General features: G+C 43.6%; 1 protein-coding gene across 24 annotated transcripts in view; it reads right to left on the reverse strand.

Annotated features, from left to right (window-relative positions):
* Positions 1 to 24,436, reverse strand: part of KALRN (kalirin RhoGEF kinase) — a 660,095-nt gene that overhangs the window by 315,515 nt on the left and 320,144 nt on the right. For 23 of the 24 annotated variants that reach the window (XM_077884356.1, XM_077884355.1, XM_077884353.1 and 20 more), the window contains one exon: positions 6,434 to 6,625. In XM_077884356.1, coding sequence (XP_077740482.1) covers positions 6,434 to 6,625 — 192 coding nt within the window. Of the gene's footprint in view, positions 1 to 6,433; positions 6,626 to 7,248; positions 7,368 to 24,436 lie in introns of those variants that run through there. The other variant, XM_077884361.1, reaches the window with a different exon arrangement.

Consider the following 24,436-nt stretch of genomic DNA (forward strand, 5'->3'; position numbering starts at 1 on the left):
AGACTGATCAGGGTAGAGGGATCTTGAGAATTTTCTTTGACTCAAGATAATTTTGTTCTCAGTATCATCCTTAAGCTATTGTAATGGCTTCATAGCTTAGAGGTCTTTTCTTTCTCTCTCTCTCTCTCTTTTTTTTTTTTTTTTTTTGCTTCACGCTCAGCTCCCTGTGGAGCCCAACATGGGGCTTGAACTCATGACCCTGAGACCAAGACCTGAACTGAGATCAAAATCGGACACCTAACTGACTGAGCCACTCAGGCATCCCCACCCCCTTATTTTTAATAAAACTTGAACACTTCTGTGTTCAAGTTCTCTTTCTGAGGAAGTCCACCATGACTCATGGCACTCCCTCCTCCTGATGGTCATGTGGCTAAACAGCGGGGCAAAGAAATTGGGGACAAATTGCCAGATAAAAATGAGAGGTCAGTGTTACAAAGGGACTAGGTTAAGACTAGGGGGACATCTGAGGATATACTCTGACCTCTGAAATCAATATTATTAGAAAAATGTGCTCTGCACACTCCAGGCCACTAGATGTTGATTCCTAGAAATGTTACCATGATTTTGACCTGAGATGTGGTTCACTAGTGAATTGAAACTGCTTTCTCACATTTCTGCTCACATATTCTACTATATTATAAACAAACTCTTGTCTGAGGCAGAGTCAAAACCTACTTTCTGCTACAGAAAACCAGCTAAGAGATAAATGACGAAGGACAATACTTGATGCGGCTCAGCCCAGGGGTAAGCAGCCTGAAAGGAAGCGCTGGTCTACCTAAAAGAGGATAAAATGTCAAATAAAATTGCTAGTGATTAAAGAGAATTTGGCTTGGAGATGGAGAAGGAGACTTCAGCACCAAAGACAAAGGGTTAGTGACGTCTTTCTCTATTTTTCCTTCTGTTACAAAAACAAACAAGAAGGAAAAGAGCTCTTGAATGGAACTGATACTTCCCGGCAATAATTATTGATTCTTCCCCTCTCTGCCTACGCAACTACTTTACTTCAACCACTTCCTAGTTAAACTGGTGAGTGTGTGCGTGTGTATGCACATGTATGTCTGGGCTCTCCCGCTTGTCTCTAAAATCCCTTTCAGCTCTAACTTGCTATGGTCTCTCTCCAAAGGCTGATGTCAAGAAGAAATGGCTCTCTAAACTGAAACACAGGTACAGCTCAGGCACTGAGACATCCAAAGTCCAGAAAGTTTAACATCAGTTTGAGGATAATTGTGATATCAAGTTAAGACACTATTTACAACTTAGAAATCTTGAGTCATGAGCCACGTGCAACCCCATGAGGCCACGTGCACATAGTTACCTCCTAATGGCAGCACATTTTAATTGCATGCTCCTAATGTAATTTTTTGAATAAGCATATATAAAGGCATATATAAAATGGACATATATAACCCTACACTATGAGTAAGGATCAATATTACATTCTTAGGTTGCAATTTTCCTATCTGAATGTCCTATGGGTTTCCTTCTGTGTATGTGTCCATCTGATTTATCATTGAAGAGCATGTCTGGATTGCTTTGAAAAGAATCCACACCGGAAAGCCATTTCTATTACTAACTTATTAATTATCAGGCAGCCAGTGAGACCCAGTCAGAATGGTCTCTCACCTCAAGCTACCACAGGCAATGACTGCCCAAACCAAGTAAAATCATGGAGTATTTGAGGTCATTGGTAGCAGGAGCCACGTGTTGTTGTTTTTTCCCCTACAATTCTCTATTTTGGTTTCTCTCCCATAGGGTAATCCCTTTTTATCCTAACACGTTAGCACTGCATCTTTCCCATCAATCCACTACTCCCAGAATGACTCTCATGTCTCACTCGCTTCTAGATGCTCCTCTTGGTCAAACACACCTGTCCTCTGACCCATTCCTTCAGGGGTCTGCTCTTTGGTTGGCCGTGGTTACTTGGTCCGTGTCGATACACACACTTTGCTGGTTTTACGTGTTCTTCCTCGCAGAGAACACACGTGGTTGTGGCCCCAAATGCTTACATCCAAACAATGGACCTAATTCGAGAAGTTCTAGAACCTTAGCAGGAGTAGAGTCAAAGGGGCCTTTGAATGCACTCCACAAAATTAGTCCTAATAGTGAACCAGTGAGCTCAGGAGGGGCCAGCCCACGGAGCCCATCCTGCCTGCAGAGTGAAGCAGCCTGAGAAAGAGGCAACAGAAAAAAGGCAGAAAGGGAGACACTAGGAGGTTTGCAGAAATAATAAGGCTTATGGATGAGTGGTTATGGAAAGAGGTATTTTACCCTATAGCCTTCACCTCCTGATCGGCTACAACTGACTGCCCTAAGACGTCTAACAGACACTGGTTCCACAGGGTGAACTGCCCTTCCCTCATTTTGAAGAGATCGTTTTTCTTTGGCATCGACTACCAGCTTTTATTTCTTAAATAAACACCATGACAGTTTGGCAATTGAAATAGAGGATAAAGCAGTCTTGCTCTTGAAAGCATCATCCCTTTAGGAGACTGATTTTTTTTTTTTTTTAGTTTGGGTTCTACAGTGGGTGGGTACAGGAATATGTGTAAATGTGAGTGTCTGAGGTGTTTGTGGGGTGTGTGTGTGCGTGTGTGTGTGTGCATGTGTGGTGCACGACTGAACAGAAAATAGCATGGAAGAATGATTTCACAGGTTTAGAAACAAATAGAAATGGGCATCTAGTGAAGCTGTGTAATAAAGAGTTAAGGTTGATTATCTTGGCCATACTTTTTTTTTTTTTTTTTTTTTTTTTTTAAGATTTTGTATATCTATTCATGAGAGACATACAGAGAGAGAGAGAGGCAGAGACACAGGCAGAGGGAGAAGCAGGGTCCCTGCAGGGAGCCCGATATGGGACTCGATCCCAGGACCCTGAGATCACAACCTGAGCCAAAGGCAGGTGCTCAGCCGCTGAGCCACCCAGCGGCCCCTTGGCCACATTCTTTAGTTAACTTGACTCTCATATTATTACCACAAAAATACCTAAAAACGAATATTTTGAAAGCCCAGCAATTGCAGCATTTCCATGGAAACGCAGCAAGGAAAGAAAATTCTGTCTGGACAGTCTCTGCAGAGCAGATGACACTTGCTACAAATGCCTTCTCCTTGGACAAAACAAATGAGGACTTGGGTAAATTCTTCTCCCTACATCCTCCCTAACCCTCCAGACCAGCAAAATGCCAGCTGCCCTCCTGTCCCCAGGCAAAAAGAAGCTATTTGAAAGTTCAGCACAACAGATACTAATAGCTGAGGCTCTGTAAGCCTACGAAGGTCCCAGGCACGTGTTTTTTCACCTCTTTATAGTGTAGCTCTTCTCTCCAAGTAGAGATGACAAATTTTATTTTTGTAAAATAACGTTATTGGGATTGTTATTTTCAATCAAACATGGCATCGAAGGAAAGTCATAAAACAAAAGAATGCAAAAGAAAATTAAGTCACTCATGACATTTAACTTCTTTGTATACTTCCTTCCTAATCTTTATTCTATGTGTATATCAAAATTGTGGTCACGCTGGACGTGCAGTGTCTCCTGTATTATACCCCAAGCCCTTTCTCATGCTATTAATGATCTTTCACAATGTGATTTATAATGACCGTATAATATTTCACTAGCTAGATGCACTCTGATTTGTTTAATGAATCACTCAGTGTGGAATATTTAGATAGTTTCTAATTATTCAAATTATGAAGAACACTGCAATAAAATGGTTAGAAGGTTTTAATCTTCCAGACTCCCATGGTCACCAAGAATTCAGGAAGCAGGGCCAAAAGGATTAAACGGACTCTTCAATCTGCAGAAGAAATGGGCCTGGAGAGTATCTTTTTCATATCCTCCTCCTGCTTCCTCTCTGGTCCTAATTAGAGTAAACCTTTTGATGTAGGAAGTGGGGAAAAGTAAAATTATGAACTTCAGCTTGGGGAGTCCTGGGAAGTCACGGTTAAATCATTTATGAAGATGGCTGTTGAGTTCCTGCTCAGAAATCTCCTGTACGGGGGGCTCTATCTAATTCCTTCAAAATCATATCTCACAACAACATTCTATTACATGGTGACACTAGTGCAAAAGCTCAGCAAATGATTGTATGCAGATAGGAAGAAAGAAAAGGAAAGAGGAGGGGCAGGTGGGTGGCTCAGTCAGTTAAGTGTCCGACTCTTGATCTAAGCTCAGGTCTTTTTTATTTTTTTAATTTTTTTTTTTTTTTAAGCTCAAGTCTTGATCTCAGGGTCATGAGTTGAAGCCCCGTGATGGGCTTCACACTGAGCATGGAGCTTACTTAAAAAAAAAAAAAAAAAAAAAAAAAAAAAAAAAAGAAGGAGGAGGAAGAAATTAGCCATAAGTAGCCAGGAAGGATCTATGGCAGTATTTATGAGCATCTGTTTCCCACACCCACAACCTGGCCACACTTTACATTTCTCTGCTAAGATCGACCCTCCCCATCAAGGTCCTGCTTTGATGGCTGAAAATGTAAAGAGGAAAAGGAAGAGTAGGAGAGGGAAGAAAAGCAGAGGAGAGGAGGAGACACAAGAGGAGAATAGGAGGAGAGAGTATGGAAGAGCTGAGGCAAGCGGGAACAACCTTCAGGAAGACAGGTAGAAATCTCTGCTGGATGAGAAGCTCCATAACGTAGACAGACTCTTTTGTGAGCCTCAGTGTCCCCATCTGAAAACATGTTTAAGAAAATCTAGATCATAAGATCATCATGAGGATTCCATGTATCTGGCAAGTAGTAGGTACCCTGTTAAAAAAAAAAAAATACTACGTCCTCGATGTTGAGTGCTTACAGTGAACCACATCTCAGGTCAGGTAAGTCACTTGTATTACTCCAGACTTAATTACTATTACTTATTATTATCAACATCAAGTAAAGAAGGGGAGAAGAAACAGAAAGGAATCCTGAACATTAGAACTACGAAGGGCCTCAGGATCGCCGAATCCAACTAAAGAGTTTTATAGATGAGGCAACCCAGGGCCAGGGCCACGGCGATCGGCACAAGGTCCCCTGGTTCCTTAGCTGCAGAATGTGGACTAGAACCCCAGCCTTTCAGCTCCATGCACAGAACATGGGAGATGGAGTGAAACTGCCCTCATCCACCACCTCCCCGGGCAGCTAGCACCCCCACAGCCCTCACCGGGAATATGACTCCCATTCATTCATGCTCCATTCCATCACCCACAGGCTCATAATTAAAAGAGAATACGCATGCCTTTGGTTTCCAAAACCATTATTAAGAATCGGGTGAGCCACAAGCAAGCAGACAACCAGGCAGGAAAACCTGGATTAAAGCTAATCCCCTTGCTTTACAGACACTCATCAGAGAGTGGCTGTGGGTCCCACAGAGAGGAAGCACAGCCATCGTCAGGGAGCTCACCAGCCCTTCATCTGCCTGGGGAATCTCAGTTTAGAAAACATTATCTTTTCATGTTTTTCTCTGATAGGCACTGCAATGATTTGTATTCATTCCCACCAAGTGTCAGAAAAGCCTGTGAAGGAGTAACAACCAGGCTTCTTAATGCATTTCAAATATCAAAAATCAACTTAATTAAGTAGGGTTAAATTTTTTTTTTCCTGAGAAGCAATCAAACTTTAATTAATACTCCATTAAAATGAATTCCTGGGGGAACACAAGCATGCATACACCTAATGAGTTCATCTGCTAAGGGTGTTATTACAGAGGATGCTAAATGTGCCTCCTTGCTGGCCACTTACTCAGTTTCAGAGTGTCCCATGTTAATCAGAAATGAAAAGCCACTGCCGGTCTGCAACCCCCTCCTCTCCATGAGCCCCCGGCCCTGCCGACAGTGTAACACAATCCATCCTCCCCTCTCCCATCTCCACTTGGCGAAGGATTCGGGGCCAGATTCAAGCCCAGATGGCTTCCTCCTGCATGAGGGGTTCCTCTGTCCCCCTGTCCCCCTTTCTTCACTGCCACCCCCCAATCGGGCAAGTCGAGAACCAGCCCGCTTTAACATCACCCTCTGGCAGACCTCATTAAGCAGATTTAATCCTCTGTTTTAAAAAGATAAAAGAAAAACATAGAACACATTTGCAAACTCTGGATGCCGCTCGCTGGTAGCAAGGATGATCAAAGTTCCGCGGGACTGATTTCTGACGGGGAAACAGCAACCCAGAGAGGGTGGCCGTGGGGTGGGAGCCCGCAACGTCCCACTGCCTGTTGCCCAGGGAGCCCCAAAGCTCGCTAGCTGCACACTCCCTGAACTCCCTGCCTCGGTGGCCCCCTCCCCACTGGAGATGAGAAGGAAATTTTGTTCCATTTGGGTCCAGACCTAAATAGGGATTATCAGGGGCAGGTGGTCGGTACATCACGGCTGGGGGGCCCACGCCCACCCAGGCCCTGGGCCCAGCTCAGGGGCCACCCTGCTGGGGAACTGACCCGACACCTGCCAGCCCTGCGTCCCCCCTCCCCGCCTCACCTCTTTGGTGTGCGTGTGGAAGGAGACCGACATGTCCAGGAGAAGCTTCCGCTGCTCCACGCGGCGCACGAAGTCCTGGATGCGCACCTCCAGGTGCCGCGCCGCCTTGTAGATCTCCTCGGGGTCACACTCCCCGGTCTGGGCCAGCTGCTCGGCGGCCTCCAGCAGCTTGTCCGCGTTGGTGTAGGTGTTCTGGCAGCAGCAACAGTGAGGGAGAGTCAGCGAGCAGCCCCCCGGCCCCCCGGCCCCCCGGCTGCCCCCGGCTCCCCGCGCCGGCCGCTGGCACCGAGGAGCCCTGTCCCCAAGCTGGCAGCCTGCCCGGCAGCTCGGCGTCAGCGGGCACGAGCCACAAGCCTCCTCCGTCCCCGGGAGGAGCCAGCGCCCGTGGGGCACATCGAGGACCCCCGGCCTGGCCGAGATGCCCCCCTGCCTCCCCCTGCCAGGCCGGGGCTGCCAGAGTCACAGGTGCCGCATCTGGGCCCCGTCGGTGTTTCCAGGTGACGACACCCGGGAAGCGGGCCACCTGTCCGGCGTCCCCCGCCCAGGTCCCTCTGGCTGCTGGTGTTTATCTCTTGGAAGGGAGCTCCGTCTTTGCAGGGGAAGGGGCCGGGGACCCCCGGGAGCCCCCGCCAGGAAGCAGCCCCGGTCAGAGCGAGGAGGTGCAGGCTATTCCCTGCAACCCAGCGAAGGCTGCTGTCTGCAGGAAGGCTGGGAGGAGCCTGGGGATTTTATCCCAAGTTCCTGCCTGCACATGCACATCACACACACACACACACACACACACACACACTCCTCCAACCCATGTCTGTACACACCGTGGTATTCTCTAGAGCATTTAAAAAGGCAACCAGCTTGTAATTATTATTCATCAGAATGGGAGTCGCTGCCTTTAGGAGAGTTATGCCACGGATTCAACTTCTCCTCAGCAGGCTTCCTTTTAAACACATAACTCCTATACCCTGATTTAGAACCGGTGACTCAAGCATATATCATATCTCTTAATACCTCTAAAATCATACATGCCCTATAGAGCGGTAAACAAGTGGTTACTGGTGAGGATGCAAATCTGGCAGCAGAAAAGTATCAAAGGCAAAGGGAGTGAGAACTGAAACGGATTTATAAGCAATGGCTTTGTTCATAAATTTCATGTTTGTCTTGTTTTGGGAGGTTTTTTTTTTTTTTTTTTTTTTTAGACTCACCTGAAGATCTGGGCATTAACGATCGAATTGTACTCCCCGCCCTCCCACCCCCTCCGGAAACTCACATGTTGAAGTCCTAACCCTCAGAACCTCAGAATGTGACCTTATTTGTAAACCAAGTCATTGTAGATGTAATTAATTAGGATTAAGTCCTATTGGAGAAGAGTGGGTTCCTAATCCAACACAACTGGTGTCCTTACAGAAAGAACACCGTGTGAAGATGAAGCAGAGATTCGGGGATGTATCTACCAGCCAAGGAATGATGAACAGTGCCAGCAAACTATTAGAGTAAAGAGAGGCATGGAACAAATTCTCCCACATATCCCTCAAAAGAACCAAACTGATCTTGTACTTCTAGCCTCCAGAACTGAGAGGCAACAAATGTCTGTTGTTTAAGCTACCCAATTTCTGATGCAGCCTCAAGAAACTACTCATGCACGGGGGTAGAAACTTTCAGAGGCTGTTGAGACAGACTCTTGACTGTACTGAGGAAGATGGGCAAACCTTCAGTAAACACTTGCCATGGTTTTAAGAAACACTTAGGGAGGTTCCAGTGGATCCTTAAGGAATGCTATCTGAACAACAACAGCCTAGGGCAAATGCTGCCCCAATGCAGGTGAGGTAGGGGGGTAGTTGGATTTGAAAAGGAGGAAAAATCCTTTGGCCCCTAGTAGGGAATTCATAGAACCACATGATCCTTGTGTGAGGAAAGAGGCTTTGCCACTTAACTAAGGGTATGTTGATTCTGGAAAGCAAATGAAGGAAGTACTCAGAGTCATGATGGAAATGCCAAGAGAGATGGGAAATGATGGGCAGGAGAGACCTCCTGGGCTGAGAGCCAGGTTGAATGAGGCTCTTAAGGGTTTATCCAGAATTTCTAGTAAATACAACCAGAACAGATGGGAGAGAGGCTTGTTTTTGTTTTTTGTTTTTTTTTTTGTCTCTCTCTCTCTCTCTCTCTCTTTTTTTTTTTTTTTTTTTAAGGAATCCTTCATATCTTTTACCTTAAACCCCAGAGAATTTCAGGAAACCCCAAAGAAACCCAGAGGTTGTGACTTTATAATTTCGAAGCAATAAATAAATATTTGTGGCAAAGCCAAAGCGAGCTCATTTGAAAGTTAAGTTTGGGACGAATAGGAGATAAATAAAAAGCAGAATTTAAGTACTCACTGCATATAAAGTGGACAATTTGTCCCACTGGGGACTTCCTCTGCTACTAACACTAGAAGTCGCATCGATTCTGAGCAAGCTGGGACGGCGGATCACCCCAAGACACACCTAACGCTGTAAGTCTGTCAGGAGTACAGATCCAAATACAATGTATGCTGGCTGCCTCCAAAGATTATTGTATAATCACTCTTGAAAGAAATATGGCAACTCATAAAACTGGGCAAGTAAATAATAATTAAAGGTTAAGGTTTCCTGACATGATATAGATGCTGAGAAAATGGATACAAACTGAGAATAAAAATAGTCAATAATTATTGAATAATTTTCACATGCCAAGGACAATCTAAAGATTTATATTTAGATTAACTGCCTTAATCTTCAAAATAACCCTATGAAGTTGCTACAGTTATCAGCCCCATTTTACAGAGGAAGAAACTGAGGTATGGAATAATTTCTGGCCAAGGTCATATATCTCATAAGTGATAGAACCAAGATTAAAATCTTTTCTGGTTTCAGAGCCTGAGCTCCAACCCATTACACTATCCTGTCAGATGAAGAAGGGCCTTGGCAAGCCATGCTGACGTGTTTTACCCCAAAGGCAGCGGGAAGCCAATGAACAATCCTACATAGGAGACAGATGTGATGGGTGTATAGTGTATAGAGACACTGGTGTGCCTCTATACAGAGTGAAAGCAGAAGCCTAAGGATGGCCAGGATTCAGCAGAGAAGGAAGAAGGCTTCTCATTTCTTTATGCCCCTGGTACTCTATGTTTATCCCATTCCGTATCCATTACCCTTGCCCACAATAACAATGTGCTTCCATGGTTATCTCCCTACTGGTCTGTGAGCTTCTCAAATGCAGGTTCCATGTTTCATTCATCTTTGGTTCTTCATGCCAGAACCATGGCTGGTATACAATAGGCACTTGTTAAATGTTTACTGAATGAACAAGGCACAGAGATGGGAATGGGCATGATATGTTTGGATAAGTTGAGTCAACTTGAGCGAATTAGACAGTGGTAGGAAATCGTACTGGATATGGCAGAAAAGAGTTAGGGAATAGATTTTATAAAGGAAGGGGGATAATAAAGACAGGTAGGAGGGAATGGGGTCAATGCTAGAAGCTGGGCTCTCTGCTTTCCCTGCTGCCCAGGCTGCCTTCCTATGACTACCAAAAAGAGATTCTAAATTTCAAATTCAGTCATATCTCTCTTCTACTTAAAACTGTTCAGTGGCTTCCCACTGCCTTTGGAGTAAAATATCTTAGCATGGCATGCCAAGGCCCTTCTTCATCTGACACTTGCTTTTTCTCAACAGCTTCAACTCACACATATTCCCAACAGCCTAGGAAATAAACTGCTGACACTTCCAGAAACTCACTGCACTGAATCCAGCCCCTATGCTTCTGCTTGGGAGGCCCTTCTTACACTTATTGTACATAACCAACTCTTATCCTTTAAGACCCAGCCTCCGTATCACTTTCTCCTGGAGGTCCACCCTCTTATCCACGTCTCACCCAAGTTTGGTTTAGATGTGCTCTTCTGAGCTCCCAGAGTGATCTGTGCCAATCCCCTCCTTGGTACTTGCCATATTCTAATGCAAATGTTTGCCTTTCTCGTCTGCCTAGAGGCAGATAATGTCTTTCATCTCTTTCCCTTAGTGCCTGGCACCAAGTAAATGCTCCATAAATATTTAGTGAATGAATTAATAAATTAACGAATACATCACTCCCCACCAATCCTAATACTCAATCCTTGGCTCTCATCAACTACGTGGTTACAAGACCTTACATGCTAGAATTCATACTCAATGTTCATATTCAATGTCCCATTTGGTTTATCCTACCTCCTGGCATAGTCTTGAAATAAGAATGTGCTTAGAGAATATCAACTAGAGTATTGTGAAAGCACTGCGTTGATGCCTGTCATCACCCCAAATTGGGGTACAGATCACGACAGGCTTCTGCTCATCCTCTGACCAAATAAACAACAGTTCCTGTCCCAGGGCCAGAGTTGGACTTCACTCTCGGTACAGTTCTTAGGCATTCTTTGGTTTCCAAACCTTCTAGCCCCTGCCTTGTACTTGACCCCGTATCAACATTACCCAATTGATATGCCAAAAATGGGTATAAGAGCTGGGTTATTGATCCTTCAGCCACTGGGCTTTCAAGCAGGGCCTGTGGTTGTCCTGAGTCAGATAATTGGGACACGTAGATAGTTGCAATTTCTGCTCTTCTCTCCCCAGTCTCTATTTCAACCAGGTAAAATGCCCTAGAATATTCAAGCCTTCCATTCGCCTGCTGCAGCCCCGGCCCATTATTTTTTTTGCTTTCTCCTCAAGGAAAAAACAGAGCATACTAGGATAACTTGTCTCTGAAAATAGAGGCATCCCCCAAACACAGGCATGGTTTCAGACTTCCTTGGCTAAAGCAGAGGGTCAGGGGACAAGCTTTAAAGACAAGGAGTAGACTATAAACACCTATAGCATCAAGAGTTCCTTGGTAATGGAGTTAGCAGGGACGCCTGGGTGGCTCAGTGACTGAGAGTCTGCCGCCTTCGGCTCAGGTGTTGATCCTAGGATCCTAGGGTCCTGGGATCAAGTCCTACATCGGGCCCCCCTCAGGGAGCCTGTTTCTCCCTCTGCCTATGTCTCTGCCTCTCTCTCTCTGTCTCTCATGAATAAATAAAACCTAAAAAAAAAAAAAAAAAAAAAAAAACCTCAAAAACCCCCATGGAGTTAGCACTTTTGGCTCTACGCTCTGGACAGGAGGAAGGTTGAGGCCCAGGAGGGACTTTTATTATTCAAAAGAGGCAGTGTGGACTGGAGAATGTGACTACCAGAGGACCAGGAAAAAAATTCTTTCCCGATAATTATTTTTCCAGGCTGGCATGGCTGGAACCAATGGGCAGTGAGAGGAAAGGAGAAAATATATATAAACATTGAAGGAAAGAAAGACATCGAAGTACAGGCATTGAAGAAGGTACAGACTTATCTCTGGATTTTGACCTTAGTGAATGGCAGACAAATCAAGGTGATGCCCCAAACTTTACATTTGAATAGTACTTTACAGTTGACAAATTTCTGTCACCTTCTTTCCTTACTCAGTTTGGGGTAGATATGCAAACAATGCATCCATGTGTGAGGATATGAGCCAAGGCTGGGGAAAGAACTACCTGAAAGAATGAAAGGTAATGGCACCCACTATTCACACAGGGCTGGGAATGGTACCTGTTTCTATGAGTCACATTAGAAAACTTCATGAATCACAGGATATTAGGTAGAATAGTCAGAAGAGTCTTGCCTTAACAAGGGTGAATAATGAGCCTTAGACCTAGCACTGCTCTGGTCCTACCTAACAAATTTTATAAGAAAGGCCTGAAAAGATCAAACTTTTTTCAAGGAACTTAACTGTGTCCCAGAACAAAGCTTAGGAATATTTATAGGAATACAGAAATATTCAGCAACCAACAAGGTAAAATTCACAATGTCTGGTATCTAATAAGAAATTACTGGACATACAAAGGAGTAGGAATATATAACCTATGATGAGGAGAAAAATCAATCAAAACTGACCCAGAGCTGACACAGATGTTAAAATGAGCAGATAAGGATTTCTAAATGGCGATTTTATAGGACACCTGGCTGGCTCAGCGGTTGAGTGCCTCCCTTCGACCTAGGGCATGATCCTGGAGTCCTGGGATCCAGTCCTACACTGGGCTTCCTGCAGGGAGCCTGCTTCTCCCTCTGCCTGTGTCTCTGCCTCTTTCTGTCTGTCTCATGAATAAATACATTTAAAAAATCTTAAAAAAATAAATGGCAATTATAACTGTATTTCTTAAGTAAAAAAGTTAAATAGAGAAATAGAAGCCCTTAAAAAAAAGATCTTACATTTGAAAAGATGAAAAATATACTGGATGGTATCAATAGTAGGTTAAACATTGCAGAAGAAAAGATTATTGAACTGAAAAACATAGCAATAGAAACTATTCAAAATGAAATGCTGAGAGAAAAATAATTTTTAAAAATGAAGTACCAATGAGCTGGGGACAACTGTAATAAAGCTAACACACATGTAATTGAAATCCCAAAAAGAGAGTATGGGAAGTAAAAGGATATTTAGAGAAATAATGACCAAAAAAATTCCAAAATTATTAAAAACTATAAATCCACAGATACAAGAAACTAAAACTTAAGAAACCCAAGGAAAACTACACCAAGGCCCATAAAAATTGAGTCAAGCCAAGTGGAAAAACAAGAAAAGGAAATCGTATAAGTGATCAGAGGTAAAAAGACATGGTACACACACACACACACACACACACACACACACAGAATGACAACAGACTTCCCACCAGGAACGATGCAAGTGAGAAAATAGTGGAGCAACATCTTTACTGAAAGAAGGAAAAATCCTGTCAACCTAGAATTCTGTGCCCACCCCAATTATTTTTCAAAAACAAAGGTGAAATCAAGACATATCGAGGCATACAAATCTGAAAGAATTCTTCACCAGCAGATTTGCATGACAAGAAATGTTAAAGGAAGTCCTTAGGAAGAAGGAAATGGCACCAGATGGAAATACAAATTCACACACAGGAATGAAGAACACTAGAAATGTTAACTATGGGGAAAATGTAGATTTTTTTCTTATTGTTTAAATCTCTTTAAAATATAACATAAAAATAATAATAGTGTAGCATGGAGTTTATAGTGCATGTAAAAGTAAAACATATGACAATAATAGCACAAAGGTCAGAATGGGAGAAATGATGTTATTCCACTTTGTATATAGTATGAGAACTTTATATACTTATAAAAGAACCTTATGCTGTATATAAAGGGGCATAACATCATTTGAAGGTGAACCATAATAAATTAAAGTCACATGTTATAAACAACCCTAAAGTAACCATTAAAGTAAGAAAATAGTTATAGCTAATAAGCCAACAAAAGAGATAAAACGGAATCATAAAAAATACTCAATTTGCATCACGATAAGCGTATTCTTTAATCCCTATCATATATTTCCAGAATCCCCTTACCCACCTCTCCTCTGGTAACCATTGGTTTGTTCTCTATAGTTAAGAGACTTTCTTGATTTTTCTCTTTCCCTCTTTCTTTTTCTTTGCTTGTTTTTGTTTCTCAAATTCTGTAAATGTGTGAAATCATATTGTATTTGTCTTTCTCTGACTGGCTTATTTTGCTTAGCATTATACTCTCTAGCTCTAGACGAAAAGCACATTAGCGCTTTGTGGGGGATACTGGGGGTAAAGTGATTGCTAATGGCTATAGAGTTTCTTGTGAAGAAATTGTTCCAAAATTAATTAGGGTGATATTTGCACAACTCTGTGAATATACTTGCAACCATGGAGTTGTATACTTTAAAAGGGTGAATTGTAGGTCATGTGAATATATCTCAATAAAGCTGTTTTTTTTTTTTTTAAGGAAAAAAATATTCAATTAACCAAAAGAGGAAGAAAAGGGGAGAGAGAAAATAACAAAGAATAGATGAAACAAATAGAAAAAATCTAACAAGATGATAGACAAACAAATCAATAATCATATTAAACATAAATTATCTAAGTACCATAAACAAAAGCAGAGATTGTCAGATTGGATAAAAAGGCAAGCCCCAACTATATGCTGTCTATAAGAAATGTATTCCAACTATAAAGACACAAATGAGTTAAAAGTGAAAGCATAGAAAAAATAAAAGTTTGATAACACTAGTCAGAAGAAACCTGGGGTGGCTTTATTAATATCAAACATAGTAGATTTCAGAGCAAATCATATTCCTAGGGGAAAAGTTCATTTCATAATGATAAAGAGGTCAATTCATCAAGAGGACATCATAATCCCAAACATTTATGCATCTACTAATGAAGCACATATTTTAAAATATGTGAAGCAAAAACTGACACTTTCTGGGAGAACAGACAAATCCTTGAGATTTAAGGCCCCCTCCCAATAATTAAATAGAAAAAGTAGACAGGAAATTAGTAAGGATATAGGAGATTTGAAGACTTGATCTAACTGACATTAATTAATACTTCACCCAACAACAGCAAAATGCACATTCTTTTCAAGTGCTTACAGAATATTTACCAAGATAAATCATATTTTGGGCCATAAAGCAAATCTCAACAAAGGAAAATATTTTCTCTGATCATAACGTAATTAAATTATAAATCAACAATAGAAATATTGCTGGAAAATCCCCCAAAGAGTTGGAAACTAAAGAACTTTTAAATAATCTACGGGGGGATCCCTGGGTGGCGCAGCAGTTTGGCGCCTGCCTTTGGCCCAGGGCGCGATCCTGAAGACCCGGGATCGAATCCCACGTCGGGCTCCCTGCATGGAGCCTGCTTCTCCCTCTGCCTGTGTCTCTGCCTCTCTTCTCTCCCTCTCTCTCTCTCTCTCTCTGTGCGTGACTATCATAAATAAATAAAAATTAAAAAAAAATAATCTACGGTTCAAAGAACACAGTATAAGTTTACCAGGTGTCTCTACAGGTGTGCCAGGCATTGTATTAGGCTCTTTATATTTATATACATTACCTCTAAGCTTCAGGATCAATTCCAAGATGGGCATTATTTATTTCATTTTCTAAATGAGAAAGGTGAGGCTCAGAGAAAGAAACTAACATGTCTGCAGAATGTTCCATAGCTAGAAAATGACAAGCCATGTCTCTGTGACTGTCACCTCCAGGTACTTATCATTAAACCATGTACCTCTCTAAGACTCAATGTAAACTCTCTACCTCTTCTGCTTCTCTGTTACTTTGCATTATATTTGTTCTTATGCCTTTGATTTTTAAATTATGATATTGTAATTATTCTTTTGCAATTGCTATTTTTTGTTTTATTTATTGTTTGTTTGTTTGTTTTATAACACACTTTCAAAGTGTATAAAGTGACTTCCAGAGAGAATTGCATTCTCCTTGAAGGAAAGAGTCCTATCTTACTCATCTTTTCTATCTCAACTACTCATCAACGTACCTACTAGGCACAGCGCTCTCCTTTCAAGAGGCACTGAATCCCAAAGCAGTGCAGTCCAGGATCTTGTCCGCAGCAAGGCTTGGAAAAGGATAGTTACCTTATCTCCTAATGTAAATAGTCCCCAGTTTAAGGATGAGTAGTGACCTGAAAGTTTCTCTTTTTTTTTTTTTTTTTTAAGATTTTATTTATTCATGAGAGATACAGAGAGAGAGAGGAAGCAGAGACACAGGCAGAGGGAGAAGCAGGCTCTTCGCAGGGAGTCTGATACAGGACTTGATCCCTGACCCCACGATCAGGCCCTGACCAAAGGCAGATGCTCAACCACTGAGCCACCCAGGCATCCGACCTGAAAGTTTCTTTAATGCCTTTTTTTAAAAAAAAGATTTTTCATTTATTCCTTTGAGAGAGAGAGAGAGAGAGAGAGCATGAGCGGGGGGGGGGGGGGGGTCAGCGAGAAAGGGAAAAGCAGACTCCCTGCTAAGCAGGGTGCCCGACACAGGGCTCGATCCCAGGACCCTGTGGGGTCATGACTTGAGCCTAAGGCAGATGCTTAACCAACTGAGCCAACCACGATCCCCTCTTTGTAAGCCTCTTATTTAACTCTGAGAATATATTTTCCATGTGAATGGGAATTAGAGTCCCCAGATAAAATAAATCCAGTTGAGCACATAATAGGTTTAAAATTTGGTACTAACACAATAGATCATGTACAAGCGACCAACTTTTATAACTAGGATGATATAGGAAAATGCTTTTTAGTGTTCATCCCTGAGCCCCAGGCACACATTTTTTTCTCCATTTTCTGGCTCTCTCAGGGGAGGAATGGGATGGATTCTGGCCAAGTGGTCTTTGGTGGGAAGCAGTAGGGAAAAAAGAGGAAACTCTTTCCTGGTACCAGTGATGGGTTAACCCACCACATTATATCTGATAGAAGGACATCTCCCCAAGGTGTTCTGAATAACGGAGCAAGTGACAGTTGCCTTCATTAGGGCAATTTGTATGTCTAAACAAGGAGTGTCTAAGTCATCCTAATCAGATGCTCCTTAAACTGGAGACTGTACAAATCTCAGTCTATTAATTGGGACTAATACCAAAAATAACTACTACAGATGCCAATACCTCCCAACACAAATAGCTTGGGTGTTGAGATTACCTCTGGAAACCTAAACGCAGGCTGTATCACATTTACATATACAATCACCACCCTGTCCCATTCTCACACGCATCGCTACTTGCTAGAGAGCATTTCCGTTTCTATATGTAGAATGCTGTAGCACCTTTTCCTATTAATGATAAACAGTATATTTTCAGAACCCCACATTTTTTTCTAAGTAAAGCTTTTTTTAAAGTAAAGTTTTATTTTCCTACAGCCTAATGTTTTGCATTTAAGAATGTACCTAGGTCTAGGAATTCTGAGAAAAGAATAGCAGTTATTTTTCACTACGGTGTTCTCCCTTTTACTGATTCCTTTTCTTCCCTTCGAATCCACACCAGCCGTTTTCATTTCCATGTTACACTTTAAAGAAACTTCAGTGTGCCTCCTCTCAGCTGCAGGCTAGAAGCTGAATATCTAGTTACTTACAGGCAAGAGCACAGGACAATAATGAAAACTGTTAGCATATTAGCTATGTAATAGAATAACAACACAGAAACAACCTATTTCTGGACCAAAAGACGGTTGGATCCTAAAGGTTGCCCATACAGCTTATGACGTAGGATTTGACAGAAAATAAGGTCTAACTTGTAAGAAAGGACTGGACAGATTCTAGAAAATGTGGCCGTGCTTAGAGGGCTGAGGCAGAAAGCAAGAAAGGACTTCGTCCCTGACCCTCTGCACCTGTGCTTCCAGGCCCTGGAAGGCAGTAGGAGGCAGACACAGGGCTGTAGGCCGGCCCTGGGAAAGCCAAGACTGGTGCGTAGATGCCACACCAAGAAGACAGTGCAAACAGTAACGGGGACTAGGGGCCAGGGGCTGGTCCAGAACCCCAGGCTGGGGCAGAGGACACGGTCCTGGGGAGCTGAGCAATCAGGAGATCAAAACCAGGAGAATGCCATGCAGACAGCAGTCTCTGAAGACTGAGGAGGAAAGTATTTCATCCCCTTCCTGCTGAACAGGCCCCACATGTAGCCAGCTGGCATCTATGTTGCCAGTAAGCAACCCACCACTCCCAAAAGTTGATAACATGGACTCCACTCTGGCCACCCTTCCCCATCTCTCCTTCCCCCACTCTACTCAAACTGGCAAAATAATGAAGGGGGACATGTAAGCACAATACAAGAATGTGGACAAAAATATCTGAAAAATCAGCGAGATGGACCTAAGTGTTCAGATATGGATACGTGGATCGCCCAGTTGCCCTGGCCCTGTAAAAGTTCATTCTCACGTGGACATCTTAAAGCCAAGTAAAGAAGCAGTGGGAGAGACAGCATCCCCGCAGAAGAAAGATGAATAGGGCCACCTGCTGCAGGGCTTGGCAACTCAAGACATACTGGGGAGGGGGGATGTACCCAAAGCAATGTTCTCTCTCAAAAGATGTAACTTCGCAGTGTTGCTGTTTTTCCTGTTTGCCATGTTCTATGTCTGGCTGCCAGTGGGAGGCAGTGGGCGTGAGAGGAGGAAGGCAGGGCTCTGGGGAGATAAGACAGTTGGTTTGAAAATACTGCTGAAAACCTGCGGGCTTGGGGATTTACTTTTCTCTTCTGTCCTGGTCGTTAAGGGGACCCATGGGGAAAGGCTGGGCCCAGGGAAAGGGGGGAGGGGTCAGATGATGGGTTAACAAGGCAGAGGTCCACCCTCTGGCCTACCCACATGTCTGCTTTGGCCCAGTTAGCCTTGTGCCCCTTCAAGTCCTTCCTCCTTCTTGTCAGACGCTGTCCTATGGCTGGAGGGCTACCCAGGTCTGTACAGATCTGCAAGAAGCCCACAGCCTCTGACCTAGAGCAGAGGTCACTGACCCTCTTGACTGGTGGTGTTCTGTTCAATGTCCACCTTTGCAGACCCTGCACTCCTTCTATCTGCCCTTTTCTTACGTTGGCCAACTACCTCCCTAGGTTTGATCCACAGATTATATGGGAAGTATTTCTCAACAGTAGCACTATTAATATTTTTGGCCAGATACTTCTTTGTTTGGGAGGCTGTTACAGGTTGAATTCTGTTGCTCCAAAAAGACTATGTCTAAGCCTTAGTCTCCAGCACCTGAAAATGTGACCATTTTTGAAAATAGTGCCATTGTAGACATAATTTGCAATGATGTCATATTGGAAGTGGGTGGGCTTTAATCTAATATGACTGGTAGCCTTATAAAAAGATGGTCATGTGGCCTCTGAAACACTTTGTATGAAGATGGCACCAAAAGTAAAGAAGGAAGCCCCTGCTCTTCCCAAAGCAGGGGCCAAAGCAAAGACTTTGAAGGCCAAGAAAGCCATGGGGAAAGGTGTCCGTAGTCACATCCAAAAAGGATTTGTATGTCACCTACTTCTGAGGGCGCAAGACACTGCATCTCTGAAGGCAGCCCAATTATACTTAAAAGAGTGCCCCCAGGAGAAACTATGTTGACCGCTATGCCATCATCAAGCTCCCCCTGACTACTGAGTCAGCCATGAAGAAAACAGAAAACAACACCATGTTTGCATTCACTGTGGATGTCGAGGCCAACAAGCACCAGATCAAAACAGGCCATGAGGAAGCTCTATGACCTTGAGGTGGCCAAGGTCACCACCCTGATCATCAGGCCTGGTGGAAATAAGAAGGCATATGTTCAACTGGCTCTGGACTATGATGCTTTGAATGTTGCCAACAAAATTAGGATCATCTAAATGGAGTCCAGCTGGCTAATTCTAAATATAAAGTTTTTCATCATAAAAAAAAAAAAAAAAAAAGATGGCCATGTGAAGATACAGACACAGAGGGAGCACCATGTGACATGAAGGGCAAGAATGGAATGAAAGAGCTACAAGCCAAGGAACACCAAAGATCACCAGCAAACCAGCAAACTCTAAGAGGGAGGCCGGGAGCAGATTCTCCCTCCCAGTCCTCAGAAGGGATCAACTGTGCTGACACCCTGGTCTCCGACTTTTAGCTTCCAGAACTGTGAGACAATTCGTTTCTGTTGTGGTAAGCCCCCCAGCTTGCGCTACTTCATTATGAGAGCCCTAAGAATCAAATACAGGGGCCGTCCTTGGTGCTGTAGGGTGTCTAGCAGCAAACACCAATAGCAATCCCTTCCCCAGATGCAATAACCAAAAATGCCCCCAGATATTGCAAATGTCCCCTGGGGGGCAAAATCGCCTTCTAGTTAAGAACCACTGTTTTAGATGATACGACCACAGAGGAAGCCCTTGTGAGGGAGACCATACAACTTCCTCAGTTTACGGTGCTTTTCTGATCATCTTCAGATGGCCGAAGCCTTGAGGAATCATCTAGAACTGTGGTTCTTATAGGACAGGATGAGGCCACAGATAAAGGAGCCTGGTTGCTCTAATCAGACCAGCAGGGCAGAGAGTGTACGGCCACGTGTTTTTAAAAAGCTATCGTTGGCAGCCACGATCCAAAGTTAAAACCAGCCATCTAAGGGCAGGGCTCAAAGCCCAGGCTGAGATTCTGAGGTGAGAGGAATCTAGCCTTTCGCCTTAAAATAGTTATAGTCTTTGAACGAATAGTGGTGTTTCTGAAGACCCGAAAAACTGAGAAGTAAAGACTGTAATGGATTTAATACTTGGCTTGGAAGTTTAAATATAATAACTGTGGTTTATAAAAGCAGAAACTAGAAATAACCACAATGTTCAACAATAGGGGATTGATTCATTTCATTGTGGTACTGCCACATGATGCAGTCACTAAAATTATGTCCTGAAGACTATTTAGCGATCTGAGGAAGTGTTCCTGTTGTAAGATTAAATGAAGGAGTTCGGTAAACCAAAGTATGGTTCGATTGTTCTATCTATCTATCTATCTATCAATCAATCAATCAATCAAACTACTGATCATGATGGCTGCTGGTTTTGGATCCACTTACAAACATTATCGCCTGTGGTAGATTATGTCCTTATCTCAAATTACAGATAAGAAAACTGAGGTTTGGAAAGATTAAAAAACTCGAGTAAGTTCACAGAGCTGGTGAATGGCAGGTGCTGGTCTGGAATTCACGTCTGTCTCACCCCAAGCAAAATATTATTTGCGTTCTGCAATGCTAAATCAAAATTTGCCAATAAATATTAAGAGTTTATATATAATTATCTCTGAATGATACTAGGAATGACTTTTCTTTTCTACTCTTTTTTTTTTTTTTTAAGATTTTAAAATTTATTTTATTCATGAGACAGAGAGAGAGAGGCAGAGGGAGAAGCAGGCTCATGCAGGAAGCCTGATGTGGGGCTTGATCCCAGGACTCCAGGATCAGGCCCTAGGCTGAAAGGCAGGCACTCAACCACTGAGCCACCCAGGCATCCCTTTTCTACTCTTTTCTTATTTTCCACATGTTCTGTGAACATGTATTAATTGTATAATCAGAAAAATGGAAGAGTCACTTAAAGTATAAAAATCATAGCTATGTTCTTTAGAAATTATTCCCAAAAATAAACAGAAATTTTTATATCTACATATGTTTGCTTATTTTTATATGTGTAAGAAGAAAGATGTGCAAGATAACTGTGATTACCTTGGAAGGAAGGGAGAGGGATAATTAGCATTTCTATTTGTATATCTTTGCAACATTTTGCTTGTAATTACAACAAACAGGAATCTCTTTCAAAATATGAAAATTAAAAAAAATAAAAATAATAAAAAAATAAAAAAAACAAAATATGAAAATTACCAAATAAAAGAAATTTTAAAGTAAAAGATAAGGATCCAATGTATTTTTATTAACCTAGTACATTTAGAAATACAAACAGATTTCATTACAAATCTATTTAAAGATGGGTGCATTTCCTTGTTCTGGGATCCTGAAGACACTGATGTTTGACTAATCACAGTGAAATACATAATTACAAAAAAAATGTAAAATCTCTCTGCAGCCCTAGTCAGAGATTTCATCTTTCTCAGTTTGGACTTTATGACATTGCTCATCAAAGCTTAAGAGAAACATGATTTTGGTATGACATAAATATATGCAAAAAAGATCTAGTTAAAAATAATCACCTATGAAATCCTAGAAATTATTCTCCCTGGGCACAGTGCCAGCGACAATGACCCTGACCCTGAATTGGTTTCCTTAGCAGTCAGAAGTAAGAGACATGTCAAATTTGAAAATACTTCAAAACGAGACAAGCTCTTGGACAATTCCCCCAAGAGCTTCTGTCTGGAATGGGGCTGTGTGATTCAGGTGAAAGACTTCCTTATCACCATCGTATAAATATCGAAGCCCTAGTGCCCATGGCGTGGAGTGACAGCAGCACCCTGACAGGCAGGAGCCAGTCTTTGGACGCCTCCGCGTACGAAACTGAGCAGCTGATGTGGCTCGAAATGCTTGGAGCCTTTTAAATGAAATCCATCAAAATAAAGACAGAGTGATGCAAAAGTGAAGGAATGAACAGGAGAGATCCGGTTCTAGAATCAGCCTCCCTCTTCCAGTCTCACCAGTCCATTCAGTGGTGGCAGAAAGCCTAGGCTGCTTGCATCTCCCCTTGCCCCGGTGTACTGTCAGAAACATCATCATCATCATAATTCAGGAGAAATATGGCTGTCAGACAGAGGGCTGCTCCTGGGCCCACAGGGAGTGACACACACTGCTTGAGGGGCTGAACTCCCTAACCAGGCCCCTCGAACGCTGGCCAGCCCAGAAGGCCGCTGCAGTGTTGGGAGAGATTCTCAGGGAGGGAAAAGGAAAACCTTAGCCTCTGCAGTGGTCCTGGGCGTGTCTCTACTCATGACTGGAACTAGTTAACATTGCCATGTGCCCCAGGTATCGCCCAAAAAAGGGTGAATTATATTCAGAATGCTCTGTTTGCAAGGCATGGGGGGTTTACAGTGTATTTCAGAAAGTTTACCATCAATCAATGTAAAATTTCAAGTTGCAGCATGAAGTGATTAGGGTGAAGCCTTGGTTCTCTAGGAAATTATGTCAAAGAGTTCACTCTCCAAGGACACAAAAGAAACAAGGTGTGTGTGACGAGAGTACAGAGGGGTGAGAAAATGCTGAGGGCGCACCAGGTAGCAGGGTAATTGGGTAAGTAAGATGGATAAGCCTGGAGACGTTTCCAGAAGGAGGGGAGTTTCTGAGCCCGCTTTGAAGTCTAAAATACGTTCCCCTGCCAGGCACGGGAGCAGCGTGGGCAAAGGTCCAGACTGGGAGGCCAGGATGACATGAGGATCTTTGACAAGGAGCTCAGAGGGGTACCATCCTGAGGGCTTCTCCTTCGAGCCGAGGTTGGAGATGAAAAGCTGGTTGGGGATACGCAGCAGGAGTGGCTAAGGGCTCTCTAGGAAGAAAGGCCCCTTGTCCTTAGAGAAGCACAGTTGAGGAGTTGGAAAGCTCAGCTCCCTGGTCTCACTGTGGGACGTTGCCTTGTAGTGTGCAGGGGTGGTGGGGAGGGCTGTGAGGAGGCAGGAGGGCCAGAGGAAGGAGACCTGCCCTAGGAACAGGGCCACCTGCATCCCCTTCTCCAAGGGCTGGATTCAGAGACTGGCTTGAAGTCAGAAGAGACACCATCTATCCACCGAGGACCATCCATCACAAACCGTGGGTCCTCTGCGGCCTCAGGATCCCCACTTTCCAACAGAAAACATGTCCTTCCCATTTCCTAGCCTTGGGAGTTTGAATGAAGAAGCTCACCCACCGGAGCATTTCCTCAGTTGGATGAGAGAGGCTGCGGGAGATCAAGGTCTCCCCAGACAGGGCGGTCAAGGGCAAAGGACGGAATCTGAACAGCTGCTGAGGGGATCGTGAGACAGGGAAGGGTCACAAGGTTCAGGCTCACATCCCATGGTGGAGCCCATTATCTGGAGTTCTTGAATGTTCCGGACTTTCACAGGCCCAGGGCAATCTTCCGTGCCCACGGACTGTGCCCATAATCCTCACGGCTACGAAAGCCTCAGCAGAAATCCCACGCATGTTCACCCTCAGTGCTACAAAGGGCAAGTCAAGCAACGGGGTTGTGCACACGGTGACACAATGAGTAGCAGCAAGCTGGCTGGGAGACGGGGTCCAGCAGGACTTGAATACTCTCTCTGACCCCAGGTGGATGCGAGAGGCACAGCAGGCCGGCAGGGCTCGCCGGAAAGGCCGGGCAGGCGCCGGGCGCAGCGTGGCTTGCCGCTGAGCGGGTCACCAGGGCTTCCCTGTTCTCTCTGCTCAGAAGGGCGCGTAAGACAAGTGGCCGGAGCACGCTACCCACAAAGCATCATGCTGTTCCCAGTTTCATTTCCAAAATCCACCTGTGACTCCAAAGTCTCACCGATCTACCCTTCTATAAACACCAGAACAAGGCTCATTAAATCAACAGCTTTAGCTTCAGAATGTGGAAATCTTCCCCCGCTAATCCTGCTGCTCCGCATGGGAACCTGGCTCTCAAACCGGGTAAGCAGCCTGGGGCGTGAGGAGTTCGGTCAAACTCACAGACTGGTCAGCACATTCTCTCTCTTGGGAGACACCCAGTATGGGGCAATATCATCAATCTTTTCTGTAGCTGTAAGTTCC

Source organism: Canis aureus, chromosome 35 (genome assembly GCF_053574225.1).
Source record: "Canis aureus isolate CA01 chromosome 35, VMU_Caureus_v.1.0, whole genome shotgun sequence".
In the NCBI taxonomy this organism is placed as follows: domain Eukaryota; kingdom Metazoa; phylum Chordata; class Mammalia; order Carnivora; family Canidae; genus Canis; species Canis aureus.